The following is a 14,077-nucleotide window of genomic DNA, read 5'->3' as shown; positions in this document are numbered from 1 at the left end:
AACTTTATTCATCTGTTACTCCTGCTAAAGCCTCCACTTACAAATGCCACTGTTCCTACACAAAGAAACTTTTTGCTAACATTGCATAAAATTTTCTAAGTCGTTCTCTGGTTACCTAGCAGTGCAGGACCAGATCCTGAGGCCCCGTCAAATGGCTGTCAGTACTGGATTCCACGGAAAGATTGACTCAAGCCACGTCCCTGCAGCTCTCCCAGCTCTCAGCCGTGCCATCTGGTGGCAGTTGGCCTCTCGAAGGAACGAGGTCTAGTTGCACCATCTAGTGGCTTCAGGTAACCGAGCTAAAGGGATTTTCTCTTCGCAGCCCAACCGACCAACCAGCCCGAATAATAAAAATAGAGACAAGGCACTTGCAGTTACAGGTAACTCGAAATGAGCACAGGAATTACAAAAAGGAAAGTTACCTACACTAACATAATGAGAATATTTTAATCGTAAAGTCTTTTTTTTTTCCCAATTTTTATTTCATATTGTCACCATTAAAACCACAAAAAGCAGAATCCATAAGAAATAAAATGGAAAGGAAGGTTTTTTACCTTCACTGACATCAGTGCTTGTTTCACACCATGCACGTGCCAGCACTACCAAAGAGAAGCAGTGAAGATCTAGATTTGATAGGGGCACAAGCCCCGAGAAGTGCAGATAGCCAAACCCAAAATATCAAAATCAGTCTTTAGCAGCAGGAGACAACTTGATCTCTGACCCAAAGTGTGAAAGCAAACTTCAGTATGGACAATTCCGCCCTGTCTCTCCTCTCACCTTCCCTTGGATTCATACCTGTTGCCCAGAGAAGACAAGGCAAAGGGCAAGCTGCCTGCACTGGAGCAGAGCTGTTCTGCTCGCAGCAGAGAGATCTGCGACAGCCAGACTCATGCACCCGTGTGCGTGGTTCCCCTCCTTGGAAGACGAGGATGAAGGCTTGGAGCAGCGCCCCTGTCTCAGGAGAGCAGCCTACTTCACAGGGTTCTGTGTGTTTCCAGGTCACTCTTAAGCCAACTCGATGAGAGATGACCTCTCATTCCCTTTCTTTCCTCCAACCTTGCCTACGGTAGAGAGCTGAAATGTTAACTAAGAGCCCCCAAGTCCAGCACTAAGCAGGACTAAAACATAAATTTCATAAGATGGAGTATCTCTGGTCAGGGACTGGGAGCCAGAGCTGGCAGCTTACGGGACCCCTGTCAGTGGGCGACCTCAGGCACGTCTCTTCACTCCTCCACATCCTTCCTCACCCCACTTCATAAAATAATTATCATTGCTTAGCTTTGAGAGAGGTTTAGAAATATACTCACGAAATAGAGAGCATTATTTCTATACTCTGTATGAAATATGGAGTACTATTGTTGTGTATTATTCTCCAGTGAATGACTTTCCATATTGATGTTGTAATGGACAGTGAGGCAGATGTGGGGAGTGCCCACAGCTGGGAATCACCAGGAATCTTCTGCACAGACAATTACAGAGAAGAGGGCAATTAAAGGCCTTGACTCCACAGGCCTTCCTGAGTCAATACTTCCCTTGGCTTGAATGATGGCATTGTCTTTGAAATGCACTGAAGCATCTCCCAGGACTTTAGCTGTACAACTAAAGTGGCAGGAGCTGCATTATTCAGGGATAGGATCACATCTGAGGTCTTTACGTTTCCTTTGAAGAAAATAAGAGTTTTGCAATTGGTGTCAGTCGTTGTATGGGAGATTACCTGAGCTATGCAAGCAGCACCCTGTCCTCTCACCATGGAGATCCATCTGAATCATGTCAGAGGACGTAAAGCATCCAGGAAGCATTGGGAGAGACATTTGGCTGTGAAGTTCCAGGTTGTATATAATGGATGCCTATATATAATGGATAATATATTCATTCATTCATTAAGAGAGTAGGGTATGTATAGAAAGTAGAGCTTCACCCGTTAGGAAACAATTTATGTCCCTCAGGACAATTAGAAATGTAAAACTTCTTTTGGTGGGAAGGCAGATGTAATAGCTGAGATTTGCATCTTGATGATGACCACATGTAGATGAGTTTCAAAGAAACAGCCACCAAAATGGAAGTGTTGCCAGTAAACACAAACGTGCCGTCAGCGTGTCGGGGTCCCTGGTGCCCCAAAGAAACCACCTGCCCTGCCCAGCTCACTGCCTCCACTGAAGGCCTCTGGCTCCAGAAGAGTAAGAAAGCTGAAGTCAGAAAAATCCTTCCAAGCGCTGCGTTGTTAGGTAAGGACTCAGGATACTTATTAATATTTATGAGTCCATTTATTTTACAAGCTAAGCACATGACCTGCTAAACTACCTGGACTGAATTCTTTGTAAATTATATCCTTCACTCAGAATAGCCTCTGATCATGTCAGAGAATAAGTACGCAATGACCTGGAAAGCCTTTCTAGGAATTTAAGCACTTAGTGGTTGCTATAACCTATTTGTTTTGACTGTCCTTCTGAAGATTGCCCTATGCCTCATGAAGGCAACAGATCGTATGCACGCTAACAAACTCTCAGCTGAAAGAATAATGAATCTGACATTGCTAAAGTGTTTCGATAGATCAACAGTACAGTATGACACCTCAAATGTTATTGCCACAGGAAGAGCAGTTAAACTCTTCATGTCGAGAAGCAGGAGGAGTCACAGAGTACATCAGGATGAGTGCGGTGGAAAGGTGTAGAAGCAACTAGTCTGCAAAGCAGGTAGCATCCTCCTGTAATCAAAGACCCCAGCTCCAGAAGCAGATACTCTTGTGGAGTATTTACACATGTAGGCTCCTCCACTCAGAAGGAGGACATCACAATGAAAAGACCCACCCCATGCAGGTTCAAAGCCTAAACAAGATCATTTCATCTCTCCACTCCTCTGTTTCCTCTTGGTGGAGCACAGACTGGAGTTCCTGCACCCATGAGGACAGTGTGCTGATAAATAATCAGAAGATGACCCCAGTGTAGTAGTGACCACAACTCCACAGGAGTTTAGAACTTACACTTAGTATGTTGATACAGAAATGGCTGAGCTCATGAGCTCTAGAAGCCAGGCTGGGACCTCAATCTGTGGGTCAGCCCGGCTCAGTGGGCCCATGGTCAGGCAGAGCAGGGCTGTGGGGAGCTGAGATTGGCATCCTATGCCATCACTGGGGCAGGAACTGATGGCCCTGGGCTGGTCCTGGGCAGGGTGGGGGGACACCCAAGGGTGTTGGGCAGGGACATTAAGGCCTGTTAGTGCCCTCAGGGCCCAGATGGACTTAGGCTATGGCCAGCTTCTCTGCTTTGCTCTTCTGTTGGTGTTTTGGTTTCTCTTTATCTTATACAAGTAGGAGGTAGTAAGGAGTCTATTTGGTTTCAAAGGCTCTGGGACATTAAGAGAACTTCAGTTCAAGTGGACAATATTTTGCGTATATTGCTTTCTGGTTCCAATACAAATTTAACTTCCCTTCACTCACTATGTTTTCTGGGACTAGGAATTAAATTAAAATACGCAGTTAGTCCAGAGAAGTTTCCTCTATGTTAATCTTGCAGGAAGGAGTAGGGGTGTATTCTCCAGACTGCAAGGACCCAGAGACCTCCTTAGTGCTAACAGACTGCAAGGGTACGTCTTGCTTCACTAACTCCAAAGATCCATATAGGACTGCAGAAGTGAAGGAAGGGCCATCCTAGGTCTATGCGTTTATCTTCTGGACAGATTTGACAGTTCTAACCTATCAGACCATTTTTGTATTGTCCCTTTCTCTCTCATACAACATCATCTGCTTTGCTTTCCTTTCCTTTTCTTTAAATCCTGTTGTTTCAAGCCCTTCTTGCTATGAAGGTCTCTCCCAGCTTAGCATATTTCTGCCCAATTTTGACAAATGTTTCAGAGAGTAAGCCAGGCAGGTTCTGAATTGAAACGCGTCTTCTCCTCTGAGGATCTGTCAGTCTCTCTCAGTCCCTTCTCACCAAGTAACAAGCACTCAAGTGTGGTTGCTCTCCTGACTGATCTCTTTCCTGCACCTGTTCCAGCTTGGTTCAAAGGCAACTGTCATCTGTGAACAAGTGATGCTCATGGACTCATGAATACAGATTATCTTACTATAAATCACATCATCTTGACAATATAATAGTATGGCCATAAACACTTCTGTATAAGCACTTCTCTGACATACATGCCTTCTAGTCCAGTTTCATAAAATATGCTCGATGATTTTCAGTTTTGCAAGTTTATGACATCTCTCTCTCCCCTCTGGAGAGGGGGAAAGTGTTTCACTTGCTCTGTGCTTGTCAAATTCTTGCTGTGCCAGATTAACCAGCTCTTCCAGCTTCCCAGGCAGCTGCAAGCACCTTGAATGAGAGCTATCCAGATCATCACTGAATGTTAAATTAACAACTGAAGACCGACAAACTCATGCTTTTCCCAATATTCAGCGGAGTCATCCAAGAGGTTTATGCAGAGATCAGAGTAGGTATTTACATATACTAACACCCAAAACTAATGCGTTGGTCAGACACTGACTGATTGATTGGTCAGGTTGAGTGCCCGTGAGCTGGAGCACAGCTGGCAGGGTGAAGTGACACAGCTGGAACGGGACAACCAGGCAACGCACACGCTTTCCTTGTCATGAAATTTCATTGTGTTGCATAAGGCTTCTGCGTTCACGGCTCCTATTTCACTAGGTTTCTTCCTTTTTGAAATACACCGCAGCTGCTCCACAGATCTACTCAATCACCCAGTGACACATATTTGTACACTCGCCATAAAGATTTTTTCTTTCTTGCTTAGCCAGCACCGGCAGGAAGCGATAAGGTCTGCTTTAGTCACAGAGAGAGATGCATGCTGCGGCAGGCGTGCTGCTAGAGACTCTTAGATCAAGGATGGTTCCTTAAGGTCCTCCTCTGAGATGCTCCAAGGAACTGCCATAATAAAAATAATAAACACCAGCAATAATAATTATTAACAGAATTCGAGGAGTCTGACCCTAATCCCATGCTGGGTTTATAATTTAATGATTTTGCTGACTTTGACAGAGCTGCTTCCCTCTAAAACTGCTGAAAGTTAAATCAGAATCGGGGTCCAAATCTTTTGTCTCCCTTATTTGTAACGCCACTACACTGGAAGGCTGTAGAGCTCCTCAGTGATGCTATACAGACTAAAAAGCAGGTGAGATTTTTAGATCAAAGAAGATTTTACCAAACTCAACCACTTCAGATCCTTCTGTCTGAAGCGGTAGCCTGGAGTACTTTACAGGAACAGACTCCCTAATGGTTTTTTATGACACCATTTTCCAAACAGCAAAAATACTGCAAAGAGTTTCTAGCATGGTTTCCTGTTCCCTGTAAAAGCGTATAAATGACAAAAATAAAATGCCTGATTTTAAAAACACTGGGCTTATTAGCTCAAGGGTTGGTCTAAGTGTCTATTTGAACATCATCCCTAAAATCTATTTTTAAATTGCCTGGAGACTGAGTTAAACGACCTCCTTGGTTGCTGTGTTTCAACAGCAGCATTGTGCTTCTGTTTCGCTGTTCTCTTTTAATGGAAAACAAGGCCAATGGAGGGAGTCTCAGTGCTTCTCCAAGGCAGAAGTGAACCTCTGGCCCACCACGTGGTGAGCTTCGGTGTCCCAGGGAGCACCTCACACGTCTCCGGTTCTGCCTGGGGACCTGAGGGTGTGCTGGGCTGTTGACGGGAACTGAGATGGGGAGCTCTGCCCAAAACCAATTAAAAAACATGGCTACAGGAAAAATAATTAATAGCCACAAGAGCACTTAATGTAGGCATAAGACACATCTTAATGTTTGTCTATTTTTGACAAAGTAGGACTTGGGTTTATTTCATTGAGAAGTTTCCCTGTCTCCAGAGTCTGCGATCATGTCCTGATTGCTGGTTACTGCTGATAGCGAAGAAAAATAGCCATGAGAAAAAGGAGAAAAAGAAAAGAAAAGCAGCAACCATCAGGAATTTAGCCAGGTTTCGTGTAGAAAAAAAACTTTTCCATGAGGTGGCAGTTTAGGCATGAAATGGCTCTTCTAAAACTGGGTTGAAGGGATTAATGGCAAAATATATGCTACTTGTCAATTGTTTCCAAACCTGATTTTGCTAAAGTCACTGTGAGCTTTGCCATGGATTTTAAGAAGACCAGAATTCAGCCCTCTGCTTCTTAGGTAACATTTAGAAGTGGCTTTTCTATAAAGTACAAACATGTATACATGCCAGTCCTTAATCTCTTTGAGCACAAAATGTATTTGCTTCATTGGCATAACAAATTGCAGTAAAAACCATTTGGCAGTGTAATTTTTCTTGCAGAGCACATAGAAAAGAAGTGCTGCTGGCTGTCAAATGTTCACCCGAGCATGCACTTTTTATTTACAGACCCAGGCAGTAAATCAAACTTCTTAGTACAGCAAATCATGTCCTGCTCCTCAACCCCAGGGAAAGTTCATGAGCCTTCACTTGTTTCTTTTTTCCATTCCCAGGAACTACAAAGCTGTCTTAGCGTAAGACTGTTTAAATTGTTTGAGAAACATCTTTTAACAAGAACGCCACGTATTGCTTTGTCTGAAGTGGATCATGCCAGAATTTGCTCTTCTCCTGGGATGTATGGAAAAACTTGGAAACAACCCTGGAGAAAGGCAGTTCCCTTTCATCAGCAGAGTGACCCGACACGTCACCGTCTGTGCGTGAGAAGCTGAAGTTATCGTGACAGCATGGGGGGATCGCAAAGAGCTTTGTCTTTCAGGTCCTTCCCTTCTTACTCACACGAGCGGCTTGTGTCAGGGAGTCACTCAAAGATGACATTGCTAAAACGCCTTTTCAAACGCCTTCTTTTGACCATCAACATTTTGCAGTTCAGCCAAAAATCCCCCTGCAAATCCAGATTTGCTTTGAAAACCTTTTGTGAAAGTGCTGCTATGATATATTTAAAACTTCTGGTTTTTTTAAACTTCTTTTTAAGTGTCATCAGAAGTTTTTACCCAGGCATCAGCCAGTTCTATCATCCAGGAAGCACACCAGCCCTCTGCTGTGTGTATTTGGAAAACTATCCATTTAGGCATCAGTGAAATTTAGGCAGTCAATGCCCTCCTGAGACTTTGGATGGTTGTGTGAGAGAAAAAACAGCCTAGAACCAAGTGCTGGGCAAAAGGCTTCATATATACACTGAATCCCCCAATCTCCCAAATTGCTTTAGCAGCAACAACTTCTATTACTTGCCACAAGAAAAGTGTAAAGTGGGGAAACTGTGGAACGTGAGTGTCTTATGGCCACAGTCAGAGCCCCAACCTCCAGCTCTAGCACTGCTTCTCAAATCTTTTTGTCACATGTGACAAAAGACAGCAACCGGGTGGCTTTCCCCTACAGAGAGCATGATGACAGTCTGCATCGCACGGCAGATCAAATAACTCTCTTCCAGCAGCGCATCAAGTACATTGGCAATTTTATATGCTGATTTTGTGGTGTCTTCTCTCTCAATTTTCCTGTTCACACAGGACTTAGTGGAAGCAGATAATGTAATGAGTCAATGTTGTTAGACAACATCGTTACCCTGATTTCTCATCAGTAGACGCTTAACACAGCAATTCATTTTTCACTGTCAAATCTCAACTCTTTTCTTCTTGCTTTGCTTTCCCTTCCCTTCTTGCCCATTCCTTTCCATTTCCTTTGGACTTTGGTACATCCTGAAAATGCACAGACAGCAAGTTTTATGCACAAGTTTAGTGTCAGAAGGATTTTGGCTGTGCCCAGACACCGAGAGCTTCATCAGCTTGAAGAAGTCTGAACTAACCTCAAACAAACTAGATTTTATCTACCGAGAGACTGAATTTTTAACTCAAAGAAAAAAAAAAAACATTCACATGCAAAACTATGAGCACACAAGCCAGCTAACATTTGTCCAAGCACTTCCTAAAACTCTCTAATGAGTACCATGTGCAGACAACCAGCTATCGGCACGCACAAGCAATGCGTTCACGGACTTCATTGTCCATGAAGGTCTGCGCTTAGACCTCGGGCCGCTCTCCTAAAATTATTGGCCTCGTATATGAGAGATCTGCTGTCTTCACACAGCTATTACTTGCTATGAGTGATGGAGCAAATTCCTGGTGTTTCTGTCACCATCTGTGCCTATGTACTTTAACAAAGATAATTGAAATTTATCCTGAGCAACTTGATCTCTCTTGCTCTGTGTGTAGTGCAGGCTGTTGTTTCGGATGGCTGGAGAAACATTTTTTCTACCGTATATGTGGCGTATAAGGTAAGGAAGAAGGGGAAAGGTTGCCTAACTAAATACTTTAAGTTGCTCTTAGAATATAATATGTCCTGGCAGAACAGCTGAGTACAGCCTGTGGAGGTGAATAATAATAATGATAATAATAATAATAATAATAATTATTTAACAACAACAACAACAATAATAGTAACAATAAAGTATTGATATAAATAAATAAGAATAATAGATAAAAATAAAAATAAAAGTGTTCCATTTGTGAAAGCCAGCGAAAATAATGAGACCCATCATTCTGGGTTCACAAAACACTCATGTTGCATGCAACAGCCACACACGCTACATTTGATGCCCCCTGTGGTCTGGAAATTAGGATCACAAGGTATGCCGGGAACCTGGCAGCAAAGGGGACTGCAGGGACTCCTCTCAGCAGGAGACTCAGCCTTTGCCTCTGCTGGGCCTGCCACCACACGTGCTATTAGCATTCATTATATGAGAGTGGTTTTGTGATGTGGGTGCATCTCCACCTGGAACGAGTTGAAAAAGCATAAAGGCCATCAAAGTGCTATCAGATGTTATTAACGTTGAGCCCACTAAAATCTGGACTACATCTGAACTACTGGCACACAGATGACAAGTCCTACATCCCACTAAGAATTTCCTGAGTCCTCAGACGTACTGCTCATGTAAAAGATGCTTCTGAATGACTTGTCATTCTTTAAATGACAAAGCAGAGAATAAGAGAAATATTTCTGATGGATTCACTAGTGGCTTTTCAGTCCAGTCGCTGTAACTTCTTTCTGCCACTGTTTTGTCTCTCAGGAGGTTTCCTTGCACAGACTCTTCTGCCCTCCCCGCGGCTACTGATGGTGAGACCTGTGCTGGAGCCCAACAACCACCACCACCATGCTGATCTAAGGAGGGCTCTCTGACTATGGGCTGGCTGCACAAACCTTCCCCAGGCCAGAGGGACCACCCTCACCATATTTTCAGTCTCTCAAGCGTCTCTTCACCATATTTATGTCTATAAAGAGAATGGCTTCTTCCTCTGCCGTTGCTGCCATTTTCTCCCTCTAACCCTTCTGCCCAAAGGTTATTTTCCACCCCTTCCACTCCTACTATCCCTCCCTCTGTCATTCCCACACTAGGAATACCCTCCTCTCCACTCCTAAGTGCTCGTGACAGCTGCCATCTTGGCCCAATCAGGAGTGATTGATCCAGCATCCTTCAGCGCCAAGCACATTTGATCTGTAAAGCTCTCCAGCTGGGTCTGTAATAACTCATATCCTTTGTGGGTTACACATCAAGCAACTCTTTCCCCATCAGTCACGTCTTTTCTGATAGAAAAGTTCTTCCATGAAGCCCTTCATGGCTAATCCACCATCTCATGCAGCACGTGATGGAAAAAAGTTATGAAAAGCAGTATTTTCTACTGCTTTGATGCAAAAAAAAGCTGATTTCCATGTCAAGTTTGCTGAATAAAAACTTCTGGGGGAAGAGACTGTGAATTCTTCTAGGATTTAGACCATGATAAGAGCAGTCAACTCATAAATATTTATGCATGAGGCTCACTAAATGAGCCACTACACACTACTTTGTTTCATTTTCATTAACCCTGTTGCTGCATTTACTGAGCTACATTCAGATCCTGCTACACAGACCGAACCGCTGCTATCGCCACCAGCGCAATTCCCTGCTGCATCTGGGGAACCGGCTTCCAACCCTGATAGCAAGAAAATTAGTGCCAGATATTCCTGTTTGTGTGAGAGCAATCTTTCAGTGCACCTGAGTAGAAGACATAAATACTTTTTTAGCCCTGACATTTGGGTGCGTGTCCAGCTCTCCACCCTCCTTCAGGTCCCCAACACAAGGCAAATGCCCATGTTACGTTTGCCACGGGCTGGTGGTGGTGCCTAAATCATAATTTTTGTGATATGTTTTGCAGAATCAGAGTGTGCTAGTTCAGGGAATCCTGGGAACTGGTTTGTTTGCCTCGCACACAAATGTGAAACTAAACATCTCTTCAGAAATTAGATTTACTGAATATTTTGTTAGCTACAAAGCAATCTGTTTCAATGTATTACAGGCACTGAAATCAGGTCAGAACAAGACCATGCAGTATTTTGTCTCTGAGAGAAAGTGGCTTGCAAAGGAAGAACACAAGGACAGGCAAGTCTGTTTCCTCCTCATCTGCCAATTTGGGACTCAGTGATTATTGAACCAGAAGTGCTATCTTTGTGTTTAATTGTTTTTCAAGTTTTTTTTCAGGATTTTGTCCCATCTCCCATTGATCTAATGTGAACTTTTAATGGCCACATCCTCTCGTGCCAAGGAGTATCTACGGCTTAATTATATGTTGTATGAAGTACCATTTTCTCTTCTTTCTGTTTCTTTTCTTAAACCTGCCACATTCAAGTTCCATTTGGCAGCCCTAGCTTTCATAACAAAACACATTTAACAGTCATTCCATCATTCCCTATTTCCCTCCTCTGTGCCCTCGTAATGTTGCACATCTCTTCTGTAGTCTCTCACCTCTTTCCAGACTAGAGAGCTACTCTATGTGTCTCATACGGAAGGTGTTCCCTAACTTTGTTCATCCTTTTCCCTGGCCTATGAACTTTTTCCAGTTTTACTATATCCTTTGGGAGGTGAAGGACCAGAGCTGTGCATTGTATTCAAGAGACAGGTGCACTGGCATTTTACAGACGGTCATGGTGATGCGATTTGTTCTCTCTCCTTCTATAAAACACATTTTTATACCCCGTAACTGGCAGATTTTATAAGAAGGAAAGCTGTTTTCTGCCATCCCTTGGCCATAACTAGAATGATTTGGTGTGAAATCGCTATTGTAAGTCCAGCCAAAATTCCCTAAGTCCATAAAGTAAATGTGAAGGTGCGGAGGTATCGTGTCAATGAGAAATTTATAGGGGATGAATTCAGGATTAATCCCTCTCTGTAAATGAGATCTCACTGATGTGAGAGACACAAGTCAAATGATATAACAACCAGTTCTTACTAATGCTGGCAGCGTTAGGCCTATCACAATGAAAACCCTGAGGAGCAGGAAGTGCAGTTCTCTGATCCAAAGCCCATTAAATCATCGGAGTCTTTCCATTGATTTCCAAAAACTTTGGCCTGGGTCCAAAGTTCTACACTGATTTTAATCCAAAGATATAAAATAAAGTAATATGATAGTAGTCTGAACGGAGGGACTTTGTATGTGAAGTCATGGCAAACATGAAAAAGTTAAATGGAGTTCTTTTCAGCTGCTGTATTCTTTATTGTTACTCTTATAAAGCATTTCTCTATATACCATCGTTCATTATATATTTTGCATATAATCAGTGCTTAATCACAACAAATTAATAATAACGACTGAATACACATTACCATGTACATGGGGTGCAACAGAGGTAAGAAGCCATGTAAATATTCTGAGAATCTCAGCTTCAAATGGCAAATTTGCTATAGACAGTGACATACATTCTGTCATAATAAAGCATGCTTTAATATCTAGAAATGTCATTCACATTCAGCAGGCATGCATAGAATTTACAAGTTAAGAGGTGGTTAATTAAAGTCAGTGGTTTCTTTTATAGAGTGTTTTTTTATTTTTTGACAGAAAAAATTATCTACCATTGATCTCTTGATTCAGATTACAAATAATATAAGCACAATCTTGCAAACCCAGCATTATTTGGATATTAATGTGTTCCACAAGTATATAACTACAGGATCCTCACCACATCCTAGTGAAACAGGTAGGCTTTTCTTTCTATGGGTGGGTCAAGGAGCTCCCAGAAGCCAAGCAGCCTGTGAAGAGTAAAACCTGGATTAGGGCTTCTGGGATGGGTGTCCCAGAGCATCATGCTTCTTTCACAGCAAAGAGATGGAGCTTCATTCCACGGTTGTAGTCACCTTCAGGTTTGCTGCGTGCCTTCCCCCAGGTGGCCATCTCAAGAGCAGAACTTGTCATAAGCACTTCTATAGCTGGACGCCATGAGACACATCTTGATTCTGGGTCGAGCACAGGTATGATAAATGATGGTGGAAAAGGAGTGGTTTCAGCCCTGAACAGATGACCAGTTTTCTGACTGATTTCTGGACAGGGGACAGAGAAAGAGGTGAAAATTCAGTGTCCTTCCTTTAATTTTAAACCATGGTAGAGGAGCAGCTGGGTTCATACTTCTACTGCCCAAGTCTTTCTGATGATAAATCGTGTTACAGTAGCACGCTGTCACAGATCAGTACCAGCAGCCACAACCAAGCTGTCCCTGACTGCTGGCACCGTGGCAGGACGAGACAGTGGTCTGGCCCTTACTTGGACAAGAGCAGAAAAAAAGATCCTACATTGGTATGCTGTGGGAGAGAGGACAGAAAAGCTGCTGAAGGTCAGGGCTTTGCAAAAGATGCCGAGGGAGCGCTGGCAAGGAGAGCCTTCTGCTTTTTCATCATACGTCATCTTCTTTTATTATTTAGGAGTTGGGACCCTGTTGGAAAGTACTCCCTGGAGATGCCTACAGTGAGTGTCTCCTGAGGTATTCAGCCATTTTACAGCAGATTCTCACAGGAATTTAGAATCAAATACGCTTCCTGCCAGCCAGAGACAGGGAGAAGAAATGCACAGGAACAGTTTCATCTCATTGCAGTGGCCAGTGCTTGCAAGTGAAGGAGAAATCACTGCTCTTATTTTGGGTATACCTTCTTTGATGGCATCTTTTTCTCTCCACAAAATGAAATCACCTTTTTATACAAGCCAATTAAGCGGTCTTGGCCCAGCTTAAAAGCAATGAAGACAATTTCCATGCCAATAATAATATAGAGGGAAAAAAACAAGAAAAACTTGGGATGTTCCAGCTGTGTATCTCCAAACCCAATGGTTGTCAAGGTGATAAAGCAGAAATAAAAGGCTTCCTGAAAATCCAGCCTGGTTTCCCAGTTTGGAAGAATAGCAGCTGCACAGGAGATGTACACAAAGATAACTAGCACCATTAATACAATGGGCACATCGAATTTTTCTAACTGTTTCCCAATTTTGTCAAAATTCTCAATTACCCTAGACATCGTCTTTCCCCTGGCTAGTTCAGGGCATGAGCTCCATCTCTCAATGCTTTTATTTCTTGCTGGTTTTGTGGGTTCGTTTTCTCTGGCAATTAACATTTCAAAAATTTCAGCATTGCGATATTTGATTGGCTTCCTTTTAACACCTGCCTGACTTTTCAGCACTTCCATAATAGTCAAGGGCTCACTGATGACTACCTTAGACTGTGCTCTGGATTTCAGTTCATCCCCTTCGTTACACGTGGATCCAGAACAGAGTTTAGAGGCTAGAATTTTTGACTGTAGTTTTCTGAATTCATTGTAAGACTTGGATAAGACAGTCGCAAGGATGTCTCCCATGTCTGTCAGGACCAAGAACATCAGAGGGATGCCAAATAAAGCATACAACATACAGAGGTATTTTCCAATCCGTGTCACAGGATAGGTATTACCGTAACCTTGAACAAAAACAAAAAGAGGAAGAGAAGGGAAGGGAAAGGCAGAGAGAGAGAGAACATTGTGATTTATGAAGTATCCACATCCTCTGAGCTTTTTGTTGCTGTCAATTTTAAAAGTCAGTTTTTAGCCCAGAGCACACTGTTCTTTTGGCTTTGCTTTGAAGCTGTTCAAATTTCTGAGTCTCAAATGATGGTTACTCATGCAGATATCCCACTTCTTCAAGCACATGGAGCTTTGTCGTTTACCAGTTGTGCTGAATTAACTCGTTCTACCTTATCTGCTCCTTATTGGCTGTTAGACCTAACTGCCTCACAACAAGAGGTCATTTAGGGAGGAGAAGCAAAAGATTTGGGCCAGCCTAAGACCAGTGTGCTGCCTATGTCCTGCTGA

At 43.0% G+C, this 14,077-nt stretch overlaps 1 protein-coding gene across 1 annotated transcript in view; it reads right to left on the bottom strand.

Annotated features, from left to right (window-relative positions):
• Positions 1 to 12,874: 12,874 nt before the first annotated feature.
• Positions 12,875 to 14,077, bottom strand: part of KCNK18 (potassium channel, subfamily K, member 18) — a 5,502-nt gene continuing 4,299 nt past the window's right edge. The window contains exon 3 of the mRNA XM_009881579.1: positions 12,875 to 13,686. Within this exon, the coding sequence (XP_009879881.1) occupies positions 12,875 to 13,686 (812 nt within the window). The remainder of the gene's footprint in view (positions 13,687 to 14,077) is intronic.

This window comes from Charadrius vociferus, unplaced genomic scaffold (genome assembly GCF_000708025.1).
Source record: "Charadrius vociferus isolate BGI_N301 unplaced genomic scaffold, ASM70802v2 scaffold282, whole genome shotgun sequence".
Taxonomy (NCBI): domain Eukaryota; kingdom Metazoa; phylum Chordata; class Aves; order Charadriiformes; family Charadriidae; genus Charadrius; species Charadrius vociferus.
This window is presented reverse-complemented; position numbering and strand designations above follow the sequence as displayed.